Here is a 23,892-nt window from a genome sequence, read left to right on the forward strand (position 1 = left end):
GGCCCAGAAGTTTAATATCACACGTCCATTTGTTTATAATCTCGTCTTTTGAGCGCTGTCGTTCTCGCTACACGCTGGTTTGTTGACAATATCCCATGATGTTGGTGACCGACGCTACACGTTAAATTATCCAGCGTTTCATCAAGTGTTTTTCTTTTTTGGTCAGGTGTAACGTTTTGTGTGTACAAATACAAATATTGGATCATATAATTAGTAATATAATTATATTTTGACATCAAAGGATAGAAATAAAGGAAACTGCGAAATCCATCACCGCATAATAATCGTGATTATCGTAATATCGTGATAAATTCTCTGACAATGATCGTACTCAGGAAAACTGTAACCGTGACATCCCTACGTGGGAGCAGATAAAAACAAAGCACAAAAACATAATTTCATCTTCTTAATTCTATAATGTTACATCGGCTACAATAAAACTGGAAGCTGATGTCACAATTGCATCATATCAATACATCAAACTGTTGACCTGAATGAAATTATCCTGATTGTAGGGCTGGACGATTAATTGAATTTTGATCGCGATTTCGATTTTGGCTTCTCACGACCATAAAAACAATCAGCGCGTTTACATGCAGAGCTTAATTGAGCTACGCTGGAAATTCTCCTTTCTGCCTACAGTCCTTGACCCAGTTTACACGCAGCGGAGAAAATCTAATCGCTGTTGGAGTAACACGTTTACATTATTACATCTGTTATAGCCTGATTAAGGCAATAAGTGATTGACATCATGGCAGAAAACCAGCCTGAGCCCTTGGTTGAAAAGAAAGGTAGGACAACTTCGGTCATTTGGAGACATTTTGGATTCAAATCGTCGGACGTGGCGCAGAAGGAGATTATTTGCAAAGTTTGTTGCGCCGTCGTGTCTGCATCATTGACTGTGTACGATGGACAAACCCATCGTATACCCATAATATAATAATAGGTTATTTAAACCAGAGTTTAGTGGTAATTGCAATGCAGCTCTAATTTGTTTTCGTCCTACAGCTTCTTTTGTGGAGAGTGAAGGTCGGTGGCGTTACTTGTATATTATTTACCTGTCGTTCCCTGAACTCGGTGTGCAGGTCTGGGTGTCTGGCTGAGTTGGAGGTGTTTCCACCCTGAGCCAGGCACGTTTTAAAACGCCGTTTGCATAGTGGTGTGTCGGCGTTATTTGCCTCGCCGTGTTCATTAGTTTTCAAACCGAAGTAGCGCCATATTGCACTTCGCGCCCCTGCTTTGTCCACGAGTAGCGGCGTGGTACGCGTCACCCCCCCCCCCCCCCTCTCTCTCTCTCTCTCTCTCTCTCTGTGTTTCTGTTTCTGTTTCTCTCTCTCTCTCTCTCTCGGTTGCTACTTTCAGCTCTAGTTGCAACGCGAAGACGTCGCGTGATGACGATGGTAGCAAGTAGCGAATAGGGTGGAGAGTAGCGATGGTAGTGAATAGGGGAGGGAGGGTAGCGAATAGGGTGGAGAGTAACCTACCGTGCCTTCGTTCAGCAGGCAGGAGCAACCTCCCACTTCCGGAGACCGTGTGTTTGTATCGTAGCCAGTCTGAGATTATCAAGGTTTAACACCCGAATCTTAAATCCAGTAGTTTTATTTGGTTTTAATAGCACCAAGGAGCTTTCTACCGCCACTTTATCTGCTCTTTAACCGGAGATTTCAGCTAGTTAGCTCTAGCTACCTGTTAGCATCATGGTTCTCTTTCTCTGGATATTTGTTCTGTCTTTAACTGGATTTGTGGCGAAATCAAACGGTAAGAAAGTTGTTTCTAACTTCATCTAACCCATATAAAGTACCGCGCGTCCGTCCTGAGGTACTTTGTCCAGTTTGGGACTTCGTCTACAGCCTGGTGAAGGCAGCAGGGTAGTAGCTACTACCCTGCTAATGTGTACAGAAGCAGCTTGGGGTTTTTACTCCGTTGTAAGGTTAACAGTTTGACTTTTTTCCCTCTGTTTTCACAGTGTGATTGTGATGTGAGTGTGTTGTGTTGTCAGAGCAGTTTAGGGTGTTGTTGGTGTAGTTTAGGTGGAGGGTTAGCGTGTGTCACTCTGAGACACCTCCTCTCTCAGCCCGACTCGTCGGTCCGCTGGAGGATGTTCTCCTGGCTGTGGGACACCAGGTGGGACAGGCCAACCTGTCCTACGCCTCCAGGATGAATAAAGGAGTGGTGGTGTTTGTAAAAGAGGACCGCTTGGTGGCTGATCTTATCATCCACAATGAGGCGCTGGAGCACGAGCTGCATTGCTTCGGTAAGATGGCGAGTGGTTTTAAGACGATCGGTTTGGGCTGTAAAGATGATAAACTGACACACGTTCAGTCCTTCAGGAGACAGGTGTTTATGTCCGTCATAGACGCTGGACTTGTCTTTCAGAGTTAGACACGGAGACAGAAGCATGAAGCGCTTTGAGTGCGGGGGTGAAGGTCACAGGCGGGTCGCTTGTCCTCATAGAGGAGCAAAGATGGAAAGAGGAGAGGCAGCTGGATCATCCACAAGGACCAGTCCTACTGTGTCCCTAATAGGTCCATTATGGACAACTTGTTTCCACAGTCCACAGTCACAGCAGCACAGACACATGCTTTCTCAAACCAATGTCTTTATTTAAGACTTTTAACATTGAACAGACTTTTTTAAAATGACAATTAACATTTGAACTTGGAAACTTAGAAAAAGTGCAGATTGACAAACAAACAAATATTAAATAATGTAGCAGAACTTTCAATAAATCATAATAAATAAACTAATCTAAATAAAGATCATTCAGTCAGTGACTAATACTTGAAGTCAGAGAGGTTGTAATACAGGAAACACAGCTTCTCTACTGGGGACAGATGTGGGAGGAGTTAGGAAGCGCTGGGCCAATGGAGACGCAGCAAAGTGACAGAGTTTAAATAGATGCAGTGGTTGTTCACACTTGTGCCGGTTTATGTGACTTAATGGGACTTTTGGGTGCAGGAGGGAGCGTGGGATGCGAACCAATCTCCTTCAACCATGCACGGAAAAGGGGAATGATAGGAAAAGTTTTTCTACTTTACTGAGAAACAACGCCCAGGTCAACAATGCAGGCCCAAAAACACGTCGTTCATTCGTCCTCTCCATAAACCACACACAATCAAACCAAGTCAAAATCACGTCGATAAAATATAAGTGAGCCGCATATATTAAACTGTTACCCCTTTGGTGCTTATGTGCAAACTGCTAACATCACTCATGTAATGTTACTACTGAGACAAAATCTGCGATGATATAGAAAAGTTGTGTCGCAGTTATTTTACACTGCGACACAATTTTTTTTTGGCCAACTTGATAACTGTTAGCATCAGCCAGCTAGTTCCAGCTAACTGTTAAGATCATGGAGTATCTCTCTCTGTGGATATTTGTTCTGTCTTTAACTTCACTTAACCTAAATAAACTATCGTGTGTCCGTCCTGAGGTAGTTTGTCCAGGGGCAGAGTTTGGGGCTTCGTCTGCAGCCTGGATGGGGCAGGTTGGAGGAGTTAAAGGGGTGTTGTGGTTTTTACTCCGTTGTAAAGTCAACACGTTCTGTCTGAAACACATGTAACTCTGTAGTTATGTACAAAGTTGTTAACAACTAGGTTTCTGCAGAAATAAAAACTTGTGCTGCTCATCTCATCCCTTGTGTTGTTCTCCATGTTCAGAGAATCAATCAAGACTCATTCATTGTCATTATGTGAGGACATTTTGGCAGGAGAATAAGCTCTATAAAAACAATTAGCAATATATATACTGTATATATGTAAGTCAGCATGGTGAAGGAAACCTGTTGCCATCTAAGAACAGTGTTAATATCGAGTCCCTCTCTGGTGTTAAATGTCCTGGATCTGGTCCCTGGAGCTTCCTAAAGTCTCTTCTCCTGGAGTCGACTGGATTCAGTCCAATAAATCTGATTGTCAGTGACTGAACGTTGCAGCATTCAGTGTTTGTTGTTGTGGTTTGTTGTCAGACCAGTCCAGGCCTTGTTCAGGTGACCACCAGGTATTTAGACTTGCTCACCATCTCCATGTCCATAGATGTCTATGTCTGTGTTAAGTTCTCTAAATGATCCACCGCTGGCTGAAAGGCATCTGAAGTCAGCTGTGTCGAGGAGCTGAGAAGAGGAAGGTGAACGAGCTCTTTCCAGGAGGTGGTACTGTGGTAAATTAGCCAACCTCAGGTTCATCCAAAAGGTCCTGAATTAGTTGGAGACGTTTCGACACTGATCCGAGTAGCTTCTTCAGTTCTGACCTCGTGTGCTCAAACATCCAGAACCCGTCAGAAGCTTGGTACTGATGGTAGACATCGGTGAGGGGGGTAATGGATGTGGAGGAGGGGATTTTACTCTTTTTACGTAGGTCATCACTGGGGATGTACACAGAGTCCCGGTATTGTTTGGTACCGACCCTCTACTGGGATATCGTTAGGATTGTAGACAAGCGATACTGGTATCGGTACTTTTTGAACGTCTCTCTACCTTAACCGTCACGTAATCATAACACTGCCGCCGTCAATAGGTGATGATGTCACGTTTACAAGCTGCAGCTTTTTTATGTAGACTACTGCAAATTGATGTACTCTGAAAGCGCCTAGTCACCGATCATGTCCACAGAAAGGTCTAAACCAGGCATCACCAAATGACGGACCCTGGTCCGGGTACGGATCCAGTGACGGTTCTCCCCGGACCCGTTAAAAATCTAATATCAACCCTTTAAGACCTGAACATCTGTGTGCGCACAAAAAGAAGCTGACAATAAATGATGTAGAAATGTGCGTACGTTGTTGATTTTATTGACATCAGGGTACACTATTTCAAGTGACATTAGGTTGGGACCTAGTAACTGGACCTCTTTGAGTTTGAATTGAATCCCCCTGGTCTAAGATCCAAAGTGTGGGCCACGTTATCAAGGTTGACAAAGATTCATCTCGATGCAACATTTGTCTGAGACAAGTTTTGTCCCAAGGAAGGTAACGCCAGCAACATCATGAAGCACTTTCAGTGCACTCATAATATAAACCTGAAGGAGTCGCTGTCATTGTCTGCTGAGACGCGGCAAAAGTTCGTCCACCAAATGATTGTAGCGCCGTGCCAGCGGCAGCGGCTTCTTGTCTGAATCTTTGAACATCTTGTAACGTCTTTATTTTTTACTCTCAATTACGTTGTAGTATCAATAAGAGTATTGATAAATATCGGTATCGATAAGGAGTATCGTATTAGGGCACACGATTCTGGAAAAATGTGAATCACGTTTTATTTTATTTTTGCTTAGAATTGAGATCACGATTCTTTGGCACGATTTTTTTTATTTTATTTTACAAAATGTTTATTGCACTGATAAACTTTAACAAAACAAAAAAAAACATTCAGATTGTCATCCAAGTATCGAGTTCGGTTCGGGTCTGTGGGTGACTCTCGCCGCTACCACCTGGGGTTTCTTCACCGTCCCTTTAACTCTTTTCTCTCTTTGAATTTAGCCTGGAGTGAGATTTACTTGAGGGAGAGGGCTTAGGCTGGTTAAAGAACCCACCATGATTCATAAGCAAATTATAAACAATAATTCCTAGACTTTATAATAACAACAACAATTATAATAATAATAAATTAAGTGATTACCAGATTACAGACTCCTACTTTCAGTTCTCCTTTGATGTGTGCACGTTTTTGCACATTTGTGGAAGGTGTGGTTATTGTGCTCCTATTTCACCTGGCAACAACCAATGCTATTTTCTGATTGGCCTATTGGCCGCTGATATTTTCTGTTTGTGTCTTCCAGGGTCAGAGGTCATCGGAGTATCTGAAGGAAGTGACGTCATCTTACCATGTTCCATCAAGGAGAGTGTTGTACAACAACTCTTTGACTGGAGGAAAGATGGAGAGAAGATGAAGGAGGTGTTCATGTACAATGCTGGTCTTCATTATAACAACGGTCTACGAGATCAAGATGATCAGTTCAGAGGACGAGTCTCACATTTTCCAGATCAGATGAAGTTTGGTAACGCCTCCATCAGGATTAATAACACAAAGATCACAGACTCTGGAGACTACACCTGTGACTTTCCACATATTAATGGAGGAATGACATTCAATATCAGTCTGTTTGTTGGTGAGTAATAACACACAAGACGTTGTTTATTTATCTCACATATGAGAAGTTTCCATGTCACAGCAGCAGGATTAGACAAGAATACACATATTTTTAATTGCAATGATGAACAGTGGGATGTTGATGTCCAGTTCGACCTCAAATGGTTGGACCAGTAACACAACAGAATAATGGCCAGTGTTGGGCACGTCACTTTTAAAAAGTAATTTGTTATAGTTACTAGATTTAGATTTTTTCTTAGCTTCAAAGTCCCGGGTCAGACCTCCAGCTGTGAGAGCTGCTGCCTGTTTGTTCCTCCCTCACACGTCATCGCGTACATTTCAGATAAAGTTTCAGTTTGTTGATGACCTGAAGAATGAACCCGTCAAACCTCTGCTCTTTCTAAAGGCTGATATTAGAATAAATCACTGTGTCCTGCACAGAGCCCAATATCTGCCTCCAAATCTCCTCTTTTCCTCGGATGCAGAGCGCTGCCATGATCGTTAAAGTGGGAGATCACTATACAAGCTGGATATAAACGCAGTCGCAGTTCATTTGATTTGTTTGATTGGAAAAAAAGGATCATAAATTTCTGCCCTTCAGAGATCGGTCTTTATGGGAGTAGACTAAAACTTGTTTTTGAGCTGAAGCTTCTACAATGATTAAGTCTGTCAGGCCGTCGATCAGAAAGTAACAGGCAGATAAATCAGCGTCAGAGAGAAAAACCCGACTTTGCGGCTCCAGTTGCTGAGAACCAAGTCGGATGATAACAAGCAGCTTTAGTTTGTAACGCGCCGTATTTAATTGTCAGTAACGGCGTTACAACGATGGAAACAGTAATTAGTTAGATTGCCCCGTTACTGAAACAAGTAACGCCGTTTATTTTAACAGCATTATTCCCATCACTGGTATTAACCTATAAGTAACGACAACTCCAGACTTTTTACATTTGTTTTAGTGCAGAAAAGAACGAGTCAATTAAGAGAATGATTAAATTTAATAAATTAGCCTTCATTCACAATAATCAGTGTAATCTGGGCTCATGTCTGTCTGCTGTCTAGTTCTAGGTCTCAACAGTGGATAAATTAGAAATAAAAGTTATTTTCTTTGAAAATTTTCAGTTTTCTATGTAATTTTCACACTTTATAAATTTGTGCTGTGGAGCAGATTAGACCCTCTGGAGGCCGTATGTTTGATATCTGTGATTTAAAGTGTGGTTAAACGACAATAAACACAGTTTTAAATCAAATGTTTTTCAGATCCTGTCTTTAAAGATCGATCAGGAGAAATCTCTGGTGAGTCACTAATCTCAACATCTGTAATGTGCATGTGCTACAACTCTGACTCTGTGTCACTTAGTTTAGTTTCTGTAGCCATAAATACACAATGAATATTCAGACATATGATCCTAGATCTACAGGTCTCTATGTTAAAGATAGAAGCGTTGATGTCACTGATTTCTACATCATTCAAACAAACAAGACGACGTCTGGATTTATCCAGGAGAAAGTTTCTATCAAACGTTTGGTGTCAGAGTTGTAACACACACGTTGTAGATGTAGAGATTAGTGACATCAGCCTGAACATGACCTGACCTGGTAGGTTTTAACAGCGTTTCTGTTTCCTCTGTTTCCTCTGTTCTCAGGTTCAGTTCCCAAACCCAGCGTCACCATATTTGATGTGACAGATTCTGGGGTCCAGCTGAAGTGTGAGGTTCAAGGAGCTTTTCCAAAGCCAGAGCTACGGTGGAAGGACAGTGATGGAAACATCCTTGATGCTGAGGAGGCTGAGATCTCAGAGAGAGACGGCCGCTACCACATCACCCTCCAAACTACTGTGACCTCCACCACAACCACCAGCTTCCAGTGTGTGGTCCAACAGAAGGACCTGAACCATGAGACTGCTTCTACCATCACTGTGTCTGGTGAGACCCTGTCTAGTCTTAATACCGCTGGTATTGTTGTGCCCTGAGGAGGGACTAGAAAGTACCCAGAAAAGTATCAGTTCACCTAGCAATGGAAATAGCGATTTAAAGTGAGCAGTGCGGAGCAGTGTGGAGGTCCAGCTATAGGCCTCTACAGGCCAGACACTGTCCCTGACTGCCTTTAATTATGAGGATGAAGTTCTTGAACTCAGCGCTGGTGCACTGGGTCCTGGTTCATCCTGGTTCATCCTGGTTCATCCTGGTTCATCCTGGTTCTTGACAAAGCTCAGTCTCATGTGGTGGGAGTTCGTAGGGAGTTCCTGGAGGATGAAGGAATGAAAGAATTGATACTATCTCCTGACCTAAATCCAGTAGAACCTCTGGGACATGATGTTTGTTTCCATGTGATGATGTTGAACCTCAGACTGTCCAGGAGCTCAGACCTGCCCTGGTCCAGATGGTGATATTTAGGGATGTGCAGTGTTTCCCACAGGATTTTAGGAGGCTGTGGTGGGAGAGTCTCTGACCCTCAGGGGCCCGATGTCTCTCTTTAGTGCAGTTGAGTCCACTGAATGTGATGTAAATTGCTGTATATGAAGATAACAGGTTGGTAACAGCCATAACAACTTACAAAGGCATATAAGGAATATTTCAAATTTGATCTTGAAAAATAAAACAGTGACGTTCAATCGTTCATTCGTCCATTCATTTAGACCAGACCTGGGCATTTTACGGCCCTTTGCTCATTCCCGTCTGGCCTGCGGTCTGTCAGTCATAAACACGGATGAACAAGTATTTATACTGTGCATGTAATACGACTGTTGCTTTTATTTTGAGTCATGATGTATTATTTACGTCATGGCACTGTTAGTTGGTTAATTCTTCAAAAAGTAAGATTGAAACAGCTTCTTGCATCTATTAACCCTCAAAAGCCTGAACGGATCGCTGGCATCCGTCAAAGCAGCTGATTATAAATTACCGTAAGTCACAGTGGTTTGGTTCTATTGATAATATTCATTGTGACTGAACACTGGTTAGTTGTGCTTTTGCCTGGAAGACCTTTGTCACATCTCAAGAGTATAACTAACTTTGTTTTTACCAACAAATTCCTCCAAACAAGTCTCTCTTACTGAGGCTCCGTGATCGTTGCTCTCCAACCTGCAGCCAGAGCAGCATCATCATTACCGTAATGGCAGCGTTTTTTCTAGAAAGCGCAACTTGAATATTGTCCATCGGGGATTACGGTAATTCAAATACAGCAAACTTCTCTTTGTGGGCCGACGGACATTCAGGTCTTAAAGGGTTAAACATTTATTGAGATTTATTGAGATACAGAAAATAATTCATGTAGCTACATGATCACTTCTTGGTTCACTGACGTTTTACAAAGACGACAAAGTTTCCAACATTTCAATGCGTTTTATCCAAAACTACAGATTGATTGTGATTCATTTTCCTCTTCAACCTACAACAAAACTCATAAATTTAAACAGATATTTACAGAATATTCTTATACTTCTTATTACCTTATTTACTGCTTTTGACAATGGGAGAAAATTAAGATTTGAGCAGAATTATGTTCAAGTTATCGTTTGGTTTGGCCTCCAACACAGTTCAGGTTTTTCATGTGGCCCCTGTAGAAATTAATTACCCAGCGCTGCTTTAGAGCATATAAAACTTAACATTGATCATGTGAACAATCTTCTAACTCTCAAACAAAACGATGAACAACGAAAACTTGTATTTTCCATTTATAATCTTGGCACATGCACGCTGCACCAATAGTCCGCTAAGATTCAGGCAGCTTGACACTGACACTCTACTGACACCCTACTGACACCCTCTGGACCCTGCCTTTGGACACCTAATTTTTCTAGGCTTGGTGGAAAAACTGTTCCAGAGTTCTACTGAAGGTGAACTCTTCAGGGCTTGGACTATTTATTGAGACCCACAGGCAGCAGTGTTGGTCACGTCAGTGACGTTATAGTTGTTTGTAGCAACCCTCTGTTCCTTCCCACGAATGCCCAACTCACACCGGAGAGCAATGACAGATTTTGCAACAAATCCACGTCAACCATTCCTCCACCGGGTGCACACGACTACGACTAAGAACGTTGAGTACATCAAGAACGTCTAGAACCTGGCTGCCCAGTTGTGGCCCTCACTGCCCACTGTTATTTTTTCCATGTCATCATTCGGAATCTGTGCTTATAGAAAACCAGCCAATGACATCACAGGAGCTCCAGCAGCAGTTGTCAAACCAAACTGTGTCCAGTGTTCCAGCCTCACTGTACGTGGTGGACGTTTAGATCATGGCTTAAGGTTCTACAAGGCTGTGAATAAGCCCCTGATCAATGAGAGACAGAGATTAGACCCAAGAACACAAGGACTGGACAGTCAGGACCTGGAGGAAGGTTCTGTGGTCAGATGAGTCCAGGTTCCAGCTTTATCTTCCTCCTGCTCCTGCAGGTGTTTCTCATCTCACTGTCTGATCTACGAGGTCGACTCAGGGAGTAGCCAGTGCTTACAGATAAGGCTGGGCACGTTACTTTTAAAAAGTAATTAGTTATAGTTACTAGTTACTTCTCCCAAAAACTAACTGAGTTAGTAACTGAATTACTCCACTATAAAAGTAACTAGTTACCAGGGAAAGTAACTATTGCTTTACTCTTCCTTTTTTTAAGTTTAAATATGTCTAATAATGTGATGTTTTTCAGCAGGTTTCAGTCAGTTGCATAGAGTAGAATTGCATAGACACAGAACTTACACAGAACTTTTAATATTTATTGCACCTCAGACTCCAACTGTTCGACATAAACCGCTTTCACAGATAAAGTCCTGGGTCAGACCTCCACCTGTGAGAGCTGCTGCCTGTTTGTTCCTCCCTCACACGTCATCACGTACATTACAGATAAAGTTTCAGTTTGTTTATGACCTGATGAATGAACCCGTCAAACCTCTGCTCTTTCTAAAGGCTGATATTAGAATAAATCACTGTGTCCTGCACAGAGCCTGATATCTGCCACCAAATCTCCTCTTTTCCTCAGATGCAGAGCGCTGCCATGATCATTAAAGTGGGAGATCACTGTACAAGCTGGATATAAACACAGTCGCCGTTCACCTATGAGCTTCATTCATAGTAATGCCGTTCGTTAGTAACGCTGTTCGTTAGTAACGCTGTTCGTTAGTAACGCCGTTCGTTAGTAACGCCGTTGGTAACGCCGTTGGTAACGCCGTTACTCCCGTCACTACTTACAGATAAGGTTGTGTTGTCGTTAGCGATGAGGACGTCGCATTTTGTAATTGGTTGGACAACAGGAAGAAGAAAGGTTAGCAGTTGTTATTGAAGCAACGCAACTTAGTGCCACCTTACATACTTTTCAAACCTTTAGTATCTTTAAAGTGATGTAAAATATTCAAATATTTTAACTTACGTGAAAACGAACTAACGTTCTTGAGTAATGCCGTTGGTAACGCCGTTCGTTGGTAACGCCGTTGGTAACGCCGTTCGTTAGTCACGCCGTTGGTAACGCCGCTAGTAACGCCGTTCGTTAGTAACGCCGTTAGTAACGTTACTCCCATCACTACTTACAGATAAGGTTGTGTGGCGTTGGTAACGCCGTTCGTTAGTAACGCCTTTACTAACGAACGGCGTTACCAACGCCGTTAGTAACGCCGTTCGTTAGTAACGCCGTTAGTAACGTTACTCCCATCACTACTTACAGATAAGGTTGTGTGGCGTTGGTAACGCCGTTCGTTAGTAACGCTGTTGGTAACGTTACCAACGCCGTTCGCCGTCCGTTCGCGTTGGTAACGCCGTTCGTTGGTAACGCCGTTCGTTGGTAACGCTGTTGATAACATTACCAACGCCGTTCGCCGTCCGTTCGTAACGCCATTCGTTAGTAACGCCATTCGTTAGTAACGCCGTTAGTAACGCCGTTCGTTAGTAACGCCGTTCGTTAGTAACGCCGTTCGTTAGTAACGTCGTTGGTAACGCCGTTACTCCCGTCACTACTTACAGATAAGGTTGTGTTGTCGTTAGCGATGAGGACGTCGCATTTTGTAATTGGTTGGACAACAGGAAGAAGAAAGGTTAGCAGTTGTTATTGAAGCAACGCAACTTAGTGCCACCTTACATACTTTTCAAACCTTTAGTATCTTTAAAGTGATGTAAATTATTCTGATATTTTAACTTATATGTTTAAAGTGCGTCCCTCCTATTTATCATTGACATTAAACATGGAGTTAATTTGTAACAAACAGAACGAATAGTCCTGCTCTGTCCTGATCATGAAAACCTGCTTTTAGCAACACAACAAACATTTAGCATCAACATCGTTTCAGTTCATCCACACCAGTAACGTCTTCATGGTTTAACCCGAGCTGAACACTTGTTTCTCCCCCGTTGATCCTCAGGGAAGAAACTCACTGCTCCTCTCTGACTTTGACTCAACATGTATTTATCACTAAAAGGTTTTTGTCTCATGTCTTTCAGAGAAACTGTTTGTGAGCTCATGCAGTAAAGTGACCACTGAAGGAGTCCTGATTGGAATAGGGTTGGGAGTTTTACCGACTGCATTCGCAGCTTTACTTCTGGCTTTTAAGTTCATCAGGATCAGTTGGATCAGAGGTGAGTTAAATCATTGTATGAACGTGTCCAGTTTGTTCGTCTCCATCACGTTATTTACTTTGTAATGTTCTTATGTCCAGAGCTCCACAGACAATAAAAATTCATGTGATAGAAAATCTGTTTTCTCCTTTACAGGAACTAAGAAGAACAAAGAAGATGAACCTGAACCAATGAAGTCACTCCGCTCTGATAATAGTAATATATAACACAACTCAACATTACAACCATCACTTATTACCTCAGTGTTTAATGACTTGTGCTGATTGTAATGTCAGTAGTTGTAGTTGTGTTACTGATCATACATAGTGTTACACTGAGGGAATCTACCGTGTTCAGTTTATTAGGTGTAAATGAGCAGAAACAAGTGGATTCCTTAAACCCACGATGCCTCCCTCTGCATCAGCTGCATCTCAACATGAAATCACTAATTATCGGTTACCTTTTATTACCAGATACGTTTTTTCTCCCCTGGGATTACAATCCTCGGTTATAACAGTGGTTATATCTCTGTGAAGGTTCTCAGTCATCCAGGTCATAATAATCCAAAAAAGTGTTGAATAAGATCAGCTGGACTTGTAGAATTTCTTAAAGATGTTTCATCCGAGTAGCTTCTTCAGTTCTGATAAACTAGTGGGAAATTGAGGTTTAAATAGGAATAAACTCTGTGGGTAAAACCACCAGAAACTTGCTTGACCAGAAACTGGGGTCACTAATTACCATAATGGCTGATACTTACCTGTCCTTGAATGGGGGGAACTGTGTGCCTAGGCTAACTTACCCTATGAATAGAGCTCTAACGAGGCTATTGTCCATGGGAACCTGGAGGCTCAGTGTGTGAATGTTGTTGAAACTTCTTGGGGACAGAAGTCAAAACTGAATTATAAATAGATGGTAAATTAAATCTTTTGTTCAGTCCCCCGGGGAAATCCCCTCTGCAATATTAGAAGAGACACTAACAGCTCAGTCCCATCAGCTACTGAGCCCAAAATGTTTCAGTGATTCGCTGTCTCTACCACATTTATCTGCATTTAAGTTACAACCTCAGTCTGTCAATACACCAGTCGGCTATGTTTAAGTTTCGTTTGTATGTTTCAATAATTCCAGACTTTAGTTCCAGTACAAGACACAACGACAGGGAATGAAAGTGTTTTTAGTGTCTTATCAAGTCGTCTTCCAGACTCTGAAGGGATCAGATCAATAAAAAGCTTTAATAATGCATCAACCAACGAGGCCTTAAAACAGCAGCACAAAATCAAAGGCAGCTCAGGAAACAAATCCTAGTTGGTGCTTTAACGGTTCAATGGATCTAAAGAGAAGATGTGTTATTGTAGATTAGTGTGAATGAAGGAGAAGATGTGTTGTCTAAACCAGCTGCAAATTCCATTTCACCACTTCTTGTTCTCTATATTTGGGTTTGTAGTATTAGGGAAGCTACGCTGGACTTTATTTATTTTTTGTTCACGTTCGTCTTCAGCTACTGATATTTTATTTGAAGCTTCGCTGGCGTGTGTCTTTGTATTCTGTATATTTTATATTTTCTACCTGTAGCATATATGTGTTTATATCGTTGCACAAATGAACAGAGTGAATGTTGTCTCTACATGTATTTGTACATTTTGTAAGATAAAATTAGTCTATATCAAATATTTGGACTGTTATGGCCGTTTTGTACATTTTGTACAACTTTGAAAAAATAAAATCCTCATACTTCAATCTTGTTGTACTTTTTTTCATCACTTAAACAACTTCAACCCTTTAAAAGTCAGTCTGAAAATACCAAGTTTTAAACATTTTTATAAAAAAGACAAAAAAATAAATGAGATGTTGATTTAAAAGCTATTTCACCATAAAAGGTGTTAGAAATAAAAGACTTTCATGTAAGACTCATCACGAGAATCACATCTAAACTTTTTTTAAATGATAAATCAAATGATTATCGGCTTCTTTAATAATAATAATAATAACATATAAATAAAATACTAACACACTTTACAAGAGAGTAAAATCCAGTCTTCATCTTCAGGCCAAAACATTAGGTACACCAGTGAAGTAAATGATGTTGAGTTGATGTAGAATCAGACAGATTGATGCTTTGAAGCTTTAGTTCTGAAATTCTACACAATAAAGACAAAACTGGATCAACATGTCTCTCAGGTTTTAGAAACTAAAAGTTGTTTCCAGACTAAAATCCTCAAATCAGTTTGTTTTATTCCATCCAAACTATTTTCTGTAATAAAACTCAGATTTATTTGAGGTCATGAAAGAAAAATAATAAGATATGATAATGATATCCATCCATCCATCCTCCACTAGATGGAGCTCTGTTTATAAATTCACAGTTAAGGTGAGGTGTGTTCAATGACACCATTATTATTATTATTATTATTATCATTATTATTATTATTATTATTATTATTATTATCATTATTCAGTTCCATGATCATAAATGTTATTTTTAAAAGTATTGATCGACGTCTTCTTGCTCTTGACCCTGACGTTATCAATGTGTCTGATTTATTTATTAACACATCTAATTCTCTTGTGCGTTTGTTGATTTTTATTTGTAGTCAAAGTGGTCTGGACCCTGGTCAATAGTTCCAGAAATAAATTCAGACAAAAGCAACAATAAAATGTATAGATAAAAATATTAAAATGCGTCATTTTCATTTGTTTCAAAATATATTTAAAATCGATAAATAGTTCCTGTAGAGCTGATTTGATTTATTTTAGCTGTTTATCACATTTCATCAACTCAGCGCTTTATAATTTTTCCACTAAACAATCAACAACTGAATTATAGAATCAGAATCAGAATTACTTCGTTGATCCCAGAGGGAAATTACTTTTCACTACAGCAGCTCCAACTCAAAGTACCAGTGTTTAGAACAAAGAAAATAAATGTTGCATGTGTTCATGGTAAAATCAGTGTCTGTTGTTTTATAATAAATTAGCCGCGAATAAAATAAAATATCTCTTTTAATTGTTTATTTCTAATTATTACATCTATTCGAGTCCATTTTACATTAATTTCACTAAATTTCTGAGATGAAGAATGAAAATTTCTGCTGTTCCTAATCTGTCCACTAGAGGGAGGCACCGTTTCAGTCAGAGTCAAATGCGCTTTGCTTCTCTTTGCGGCCCTTTTTGTAATTGTTTTGTATCATTTTGTGACGTTTTTCCTGTTATCTTGTATCTTTTTGCCTCTTTTCGTAGTTTTTTGTATTTTTTTGTAGTTTTTGTATCTTTTTGTAGTTTTTGTATCTTTTTGTAGTTTTTTGTAGTTTTTGTATCTTTTTGTATAGTTTGAAATCTTTTCGTAGTAGCTTTGTATATTTTTGTAGTTATTTTGTACATTTTTGTATATTTCCGTAGTTGTTTTCTATGTTTCTTGTATTTATGTGATTATCTAAACCCCGATTAAAGTGCGGGAGTGTGATTTTTCCGAGCTGGCCGTGAAGGCAGCCCTGAGGAGCGGCCGGTCCCTGAAGAAGCGGCTCAGACCCGCAGCTCCTCATTAACGAGCGGAGGCTCCAGGTGGAGCGACCTCGGGAGGACCTGTAGGAACTAGACCCAGAGACCCAGAAACATTAAACCCGGAAATCCACCGAGAAGTAACCGGATCAGAGACCCAGGAACGGAGACCAACACTCGGTGAGTTTAAAGAAGGTTCTTTATTTTGTTTTATTTTATTTTATTTTATTCTGGATGCGGTCGCTGTGCAGGAACCAGCCTCAGTCCTGGGCAGTGGGACTGGATCTGGTCCTAAAGGAGGACCAGGTTTAATGATGATCCTGGTTCTTATGAATGAGTCTGAGTCTCTGAGGAGGTTTTAGTGGTGACTGAGATGCGTTCAGGTGTTTGTTAGAAATGAGTCTGCGTGTGTTTGAGGGTCTCTGAGGAGGTTTTCATAGAACCCTGGAGCCCCTGAAGGAGACGACCTGATCTTTTAGGAAGTTTAGCGGATTCCTGTGGAGCTGCTGAGAGGAGTCCAGGAGGTTTTTATGAATGAACGCGAGTCTGTTTTCAGACGTTACTGCTCCTGTACCTGTAGAAGTTTTACTGGTTCTGGGTGAATGTGAAGAGAATCTGCTGCTTCATGTTGAGGTTTGTGTCTGTTTCTCGTCTCTTCATGTCAAGTTTGAACCATTTTTCCATTGATTTTTTTGTGTCTCATGATGTTTTTTTTTTTCTTCTTTTGGTTCCTGTTGTGATGTTTATGATCATTGAGGAAGTTCCAGATTTGTTCGTCCAGGTTTTGGTTCTTTTAAGATTTTCCTGATAATTAAAGAGTCTTTAGAACGACTTTGTTTCCAGGAATCAGTTTAATTCTCTCTGTGATGCATCCACATCACATGTCACTAGTCCACATGTCCCAGATGTTTTAGGATCATTCAGATGTCCCAGATGTCCCACATGTCCCAGATGTTCTGGTCCTGTTGGGGCTGCCTGGTTGTTCTCTGACTAAACTCTGCTCCATTGTCTCGGCTCTTCCTGTTTTGGACGTGGTCGTCTCTTTGCTGAACGTGGGACGGCTGCTTCCTGTCCCGCGTGGTCTCGTCTTTATGAAGCTTCGTGTCCTTGCGTCGCCTCTTTCATGCAGCAGAAAACATTTCATTGCTTCTCTCTTCAGTTTATTTTTTTGCTCCGTTCACACTTAGACAGGAATATGTTTAATAAATGAACTCATCTGTTCAAATTAAACCTATGATCATTTTTCTATTTTTGTATTTGTTTCTATTCAGACACTAATGAATCTTAAACCTTTTAAATTGGCCCTAAAACAATAAACGTTGTCATAGATTTTTACTCATTTGAACGCTGAGGACATGTAAGGTTACAACTAACTGATATAGTTCATGTTTTTTCATTAGAATGTAAAAAATAAACTTTATAAACTAAGAAACATCCACCTGTTGAGATACGTGGAGCTGTAGTTCCTCTAACGTCCACTAGAGGCTCCACCAGTGACTCAGTCTCCATAGAACATGTTGAATAAGCAAAGAAGGATCAGGATGCTGAGTGTTTAAACTCACCTGTGTAAATGAGTTTAAATTAGATCTGCGATCAGGATTCATTCCTTTATTTTATTCATTTATTATTTATCTCGTGTCTCCAGACGTCAAAGAATCATCAGAGGAAGCTGATAAAAGTTTTATCTGACGGTTCGAGGCTCAAAGAGACGAGAAGTAGAGAAAAGAATCAGTTCTTGTTTTGAGAACATGAAGAAACTAATGAGACTGATTCAGAGACGACGAGGACGACGGAGACTTTGACCTGAAATAGAAAGATCGGACGAGTAAAGTTCCTCCTCCTGCTCCTCCTCAACCTGCTCCTTCTCCTCCTCCTCCTCCTCCTCCTCCTCCTGCTTCTCCTCATCTTCCTCCTCCTCCTCCTCCTGCTTCTCCTCCTCTATGTGTTGAATGGACATGAACTCTTCCAGTAGTTTATTTAGATTAAGATTTAGATTTAATTGTGATTAAAGTTGATTAAATCGAGTTAACTTCACCTGTTTTACATGAACCTGGATCTGTTTTATATTTATATTGTTGAAAATTTTATATTATTCTTACTTTGTGTTTATTACAGCTGCTTGTAAAAGATAAGATAAATTTAATTATACTTATATTATATATCCAAGCTAATAGTAGCTCTTCCTAGCCTGCATGCTAATAGTAGCTCTTCCTAACTACCAAGCTAATAGTAGCTCTACCTAGCCTCCATGCTAATAGTAGCTCTACCTAACTACCAAGCTAATAGTAGCTCTTCCTAGCCTGCATGCTAATAGTAGCTCTTCCTAGCCTCCATGCTAATAGTAGCTCTACCTAACTACCAAGCTAATAGTAGCTCTTCCTAGCCTGCATGCTAATAGTAGCTCTTCCTAGCCTCCATGCTAATAGTAGTTCTACCTAACTACCATGCTAATAGTAGCTCTACCTAACTACCAAGCTAATAGTTGCTCTTCCTAACCTGCATGCTAATAGTAGCTCTTCCTAACTACCAAGCTAATAGTAGCTCTTCCTAGCCTGCATGCTAATAGTAGCTCTTCCTAGCCTCCATGCTAATAGTAGTTCTACCTAACTACCATGCTTATAGTAGCTCTACCTAACTACCAAGCTAATAGTTGCTCTTCCTAACCTGCATGCTAATAGTAGCTCTTCCTAGCCTGCATGCTAATAGTAGCTCTTCCTAGCCTGCGTGTTAATAGTAGCTCTTCCTAGCCTCCATGCTAATAGTAGCTCTTCCTAGCCTGCATGCTAATAGTAGCTCTTCCTAGCCTGCGTGCTAATAGTAGCTCTTCCTAGCCTCCATGCTAATAGTAGTTCTACCTAACTACCATGCTAATAGTAGCTCTTCCTAGCCTCCGCGCTAATAGTAGCTCTTCCTAGCCTGCGTGCTAATAGTAGCTCTACCTAACTACCAAGCTAATAGTAGCTCTTCCTAGCCTGCATGCTAATAGTAGCTCTTCCTAGCCTGCGTGCTAATAGTAGCTCTTCCTAGCCTGTGTTTGTTTCTCCTCTGAGGAAATGTGCCTGGTGAACGTTGTAGCTGCTTCGTCGTCGTCTGAACAGTCGGTGGAAATGTTCCTGTTGACTGAAGGATGTTTTCAGACTTGCTCAGAGTTTCATCATGTTCAGCCTGATCCTGGGTCATCATCATAAAATAAAACCTTCAACGCTCCGATTAAAACGTCTTTAAAACCACAGGAACATGCCTGTGATGAGGAGCCCAGACAAACATCCTCTATACGCTCCAAGAAGCTTCTGGTGTGACTCAATGAACGTCTTCAGACCACAGTCATCCAGCTCCTGGGAATCCTCTGGTTTGTTTTGTTTTAGAGACAGAGATAGAGACAAACTCTTTGGCGAAGCTGAGAAATTCCCCACCTTCTAGTTCCTTTACCACAAAAGACATTAAATAAAAAACAAACAATAACACACCCTAAAGAAGGAGTCGCCTCGTTTAATAGTCAATGTAGGAATGTGTTGGACCCTCAGGGCTGGTTCTGTGGTTAAAACTCAAAATACTGAAGAGTCTGACAGAGGAACTTTATTTAGTCGACGTAGGGATGAGTCCTGATCTGATGTTACCTATTATTATCTGGTAACTATTAGCTGGGAGGCTAGGAAGAGCTGCTATTAGCTGGAAGGCTATGAAGAGCTACTATTAGTTTGGATGCTATAGCAAGAACTAGCTGAGAGGCTAGGGAGCACTACTATTAGCAACTAGCAACTTAGCAACTTCTTCTTCATCCTTCAGTTCCTGTAGTTCAGGGGGGTCCAGTATGAAGGCCGTGTGGGTGGATCATGTTACACCTCCAAAACAAACAGCAACACAAGAGTTCATCTTTTTATTTTTTATTGCTACGTGTCCTCAGTTCAGCGAGACACATCAGCAGCAACATCAGCAGCCATGCACAACAACAACATCTACAACAACTCGACTCAATCGAGACTCTTCCTAGCCTCCCAGCTAACAGCAGCTCTTTCTAGCCTCTCAGTTAACAGTAGCTCTTCCTAGCCTCTCAGCTAACAGTAGCTCTTCGTAGCCTCTCAGTTAACAGCAGCTCTTCCTAGCCTCTCACTTAACAGTAGCTCTTCCTAGCCTCTCAGCTAACAGTAGCTCTTCCTAGCCTCCCAGCTAACAGTAGCTCATCCTAGCCTCAGAGCTAACAGTAGCTCATCTTAGACTCCCAGCTAACAGTAGCTTTTCCTAGCCTCCCAGCTAACAGTAGCTCTTCCTAGCCTCCCAGCTAACAGTAGCTCTTCCTAGCCTCCCAGCTAACAGTAGCTCATCCTAGCCTTCCAGCTAACAGTAGCTCTTCCTAGCCTCCCAGCTAACAGTAGCTCATCTTAGACTCCCAGCTGATAGTAGCACTTCCTAGCCTCTCAGCTAACAGTAGCTCTTCCTAGCCTCCCAGCTAACAGTAGCTCTTCTTAGCCTATTAATAGTAAATAGTATTTTACTAGATTTACCAGAGAGTGGAGTTAGAGACACAACAGACACATTAGCTTCACCACAGGATCCTTTTTACAACCTAACACTCGGTGCGTAGCCTGGGAACATTTACCATGAACAGATGTTTCACCTCAGCCACCATGTGTCCTGGTTCTGGTCCAGTGGTAGGTAGAGATCCATCAGAGACAGCAGCTGATACAGTATTCTACTGACCACATGGTGGCGCTAGACTCTAATCTGCATCGTTAATCCCCGGCCTCCGTATCAATTAGAGGAATCGTTAAAGGGAAACAATACGTTTTTGTCTTGGTCCGTTTTTGTTGAACGAGCTCCAGACTTCGGACAGTCTCACGGGTTTGGTTTTGCTGTCCGTCCTGTCGGCCTAGAATGGGCTCATTGTCGCTGCGATGCTCTGTTGGCTTTTTGTTTTTCCTTCCTCCTCTGCTGTTTCCTGAGTGTGTGAATGAGATCGAGAGGGAGAAAACAAAAACACCAGCACAGCTCTACACTCACGTCCTCTGATCGTTAGTCAGTTTAAAGAAGGCGACTTATGTGTCAGATAACGCAGGAAACAACAACAAAGACGGTGCATTAGTATCTCGGTCGATTAAGGAGCTGCAGAAATGTTGGACACTGAGATGAACTGGTCGTGTGACGCGTTTACAGATCCTCAGACTCCTCTGGCTGATTATCAGCCATGTTTAATGTTTAGGATTAAACTCAGTATTTTTATTAAAAAAAAATAAAATCAATGAGAGAGAAACGAGTCTACATGGACACAGAGCAGCTGTAGCCTAGCAACAGTAAGCATGCTAACTCTACAGGCTAATGTTAGCAAACGTGCTACTGTAGGAAGATGTTAAAAAGACAGTTAAACGCTAAGCTACAGTCACAGCTACTGTTAGCTAGAAGGTCAGAAAGAGTTACTATTAGCTGGGAGGCTAGGAGAAGCTACTATTAGCTGGGAGGCTAGGTAAAGCTACTATTAGCTGGGAGGCTAGGAAGAGCTACTATTAGCTGCGAGGCTAAGAAGAGTTACTATTAGCTAGGAGGCTAGGAAGAGCTACTATTAGCTGGGAGGCTATGTAAAGCTACTATTAGCTAGCAGGCTAGGAAAAGCTACCATCAGCTGACACCTCCTGAGTCATGTCGCTCTAGTTTTAAATCGTTCCAGATCATCATGTTACTGAGGAAATATTTATGAATTGAAATGTTCAGATGATTCAACAGTTGTGTTGCTCTTCACTTAACTTTAAATAAAAACTGTGTAATACAACGGAAAATAATCAGTCCAACACGTAGCTGTGATGTTATGACCAAATCTAAACTCTCAGTGTGGGAATAATAAACGCTCAGTCCTCACAGAGTGAGGCGTCACTTCCTGGACCCGTCTCCATGGAAACCTGATAAACCTGGTGAGAAGGTTTCCTCCATTACCGCAGACAGGGTGACGTTAGGATGGAGGGATTTCAGCTGCACTGGGTGTAACTCTGAGCTTCGTGTTGTTCTATCATCAATCTACTTCTCAAACATCACATATACACATATACATTCATTACATACACAAATAGATAGAAACCAGCACGTATGCAGCTGTATCCGTGGGACTATGAGGACTAAATGTTTCAGTCATTAAATTTAAAATGACAAATTACTGTAATGACGAACATCAATTACGTGAAGTAAAAACACATGTTGATACGACTTTAAACGAGTGAAAGAAAGAGGAGATATAAGATACAGTATTATTCATTTTTCAGTAACTTTAGCTTGTTTATTAAATTCTAGTTGGAGAAGCTACTGTTAGCTGGGAGGCTAGGAGTAGCTGGGAGGCTAGGAGTAGCTACCATTAGCTTGGAGGCTAGGAAGCGCTACCATTTAGCCTCTCTCTAGCCTAATATCTGAATAATTAATGATGTTGGAGAGAGAGCCGTGGTCTATTTTTTAACGATGCTAACGAAGCTGAATGCTAACATTGGCATGCTAACAGGGGAAGTCCAGGTGGGGTTTTATGTGGTAAAATTCGCTGCTATGTTAGCCCTACATAATTAGCCTTAACAATGTAACATTAGCTGTTATGCTAGGTTAAACGAGATAATGTTAACTGCTATGTTAGCCTATACAAAGTAATGTTAGCTGCCGTGTTAGCCTAAACAAGATTATGTTAACTGCTATGTTAGCCTGTACAAAGTAATTTTAGCTACTGTGTTAGCGTAAACAAGATAATGTTAGCTGCTATGTTAGCCTATAGAAGATAATGTTAGCCACTTAATTATCCAAAACAAGATAATGGTAGCTCTCCTATACTAGACAATGTTAGCTGCTATGTTAGCCTATACAAAGTAATGTTAGCTGCTATGTTAGCCTATAGAAGATTTACAATCTTAATTATACAAAACAAGGTAATGTTAGCTCTCGTAAACAAGGTAATGTTAGCTCTCCTATACTAGACAATGTTAGCTGCTATGTTAGCCTATACAAAGTAATGTTAGCTGTTATGTTAGCCTATAGAAGATTTACAATCTTAATTATACAAAACAAGGCAATGTTAGCTCTCCTACACTAGACAATGTTAGCTGCTGTGTTAGCCTATACGAGAAAGTTAAATCAACAGCCTTTCAGCTCAGATGTTGTAGCTCATGAGCTAACGAGTGAGATATGTTGATTATTTTTTGTTCTGAAGCACCATTGATGTCGTCATATCAGAGTTCAGAGAGTTGCAGCCAAATCAAACAGACTGGGATTCGTTATCTGTTGCTAATAAATCATGTTTTTATTATTTCTAGAGACAGGTTTGTTGTAGTGAAGATCGAGTAGAGCAGCAGTGGTTCACTCCTCCCTCACCTCAGCCCAGGATGATGGGACCCTATTGTTTTATTGTGTTTGTCTAGACAGCTAATTAATTGCCGTCTATCAGGACTCAGGCAACAATAAAGTTTTTCTGGCAGACCGAGCGTTTCCTTCCTCTCTGAGACCTTCACAGGAACCTGGAAGCAAAGCACCCAGATTCTGTCCCAGAGAGAGATGAGCTTTAACTTCTTTTATGTGTTTACGTTCTTCACGGCGACGCCTTCAATGAAAAATTAGTTGTAAATTAGCAGGAGTAGAAATAAGAATGGTCAGTATTTATTAAAATTTTTAATCACGATTAGTCGCATTATTTCCGTAGTTAACGCAGGATTTAATCGCTAATTAATTTATTTCCTTCCTTCCTTCCTTATTTAACATCTATGGAGACTGACTCACAGGTGGAGCCTCCGGTGGACGTTAGAGGAACTACACTTACGACACTTCAGTTTATT

The 23,892-nt window shown here is 41.0% G+C and overlaps 3 protein-coding genes across 6 annotated transcripts in view; 2 read left to right on the plus strand and 1 right to left on the minus strand.

The window, feature by feature from the left end:
* Positions 1 to 23,892, minus strand: part of LOC125006460 (nuclear factor 7, ovary-like) — a 1,183,669-nt gene that overhangs the window by 1,125,926 nt on the left and 33,851 nt on the right. The gene's annotated exons all lie outside the window — the stretch shown is intronic.
* LOC125006482 (butyrophilin-like protein 2) lies at positions 1,487 to 13,264 on the plus strand. 2 transcript variants are annotated; one of them, XM_047582532.1, is made up of 6 exons: positions 1,487 to 1,758; positions 5,772 to 6,101; positions 7,340 to 7,375; positions 7,726 to 8,004; positions 12,500 to 12,634; positions 12,770 to 13,264. In XM_047582532.1, exons 1-6 carry the CDS (start codon positions 1,698 to 1,700, stop codon positions 12,838 to 12,840), a joined length of 912 nt encoding a protein of 303 aa, XP_047438488.1. In that variant the 5' UTR covers positions 1,487 to 1,697; the 3' UTR covers positions 12,841 to 13,264. The 2 variants fall into 2 exon arrangements, with proteins under 2 accessions (XP_047438488.1, XP_047438489.1); XM_047582533.1 differs by lacking the exon at positions 7,340 to 7,375.
* LOC125006473 (semaphorin-3D-like) overlaps positions 16,119 to 23,892 on the plus strand; it is a 38,020-nt gene continuing 30,246 nt past the window's right edge. Inside the window, exon 1 of one of the 3 annotated variants that reach the window (XM_047582522.1) lies at positions 16,119 to 16,285. The gene's annotated coding sequence lies outside the window, so the exon portion shown is untranslated. The remainder of the gene's footprint in view (positions 16,286 to 23,892) is intronic. The other 2 variants (XM_047582521.1, XM_047582520.1) reach the window with 2 other exon arrangements.

This window comes from Mugil cephalus, chromosome 4 (genome assembly GCF_022458985.1).
Source record: "Mugil cephalus isolate CIBA_MC_2020 chromosome 4, CIBA_Mcephalus_1.1, whole genome shotgun sequence".
Taxonomy (NCBI): domain Eukaryota; kingdom Metazoa; phylum Chordata; class Actinopteri; order Mugiliformes; family Mugilidae; genus Mugil; species Mugil cephalus.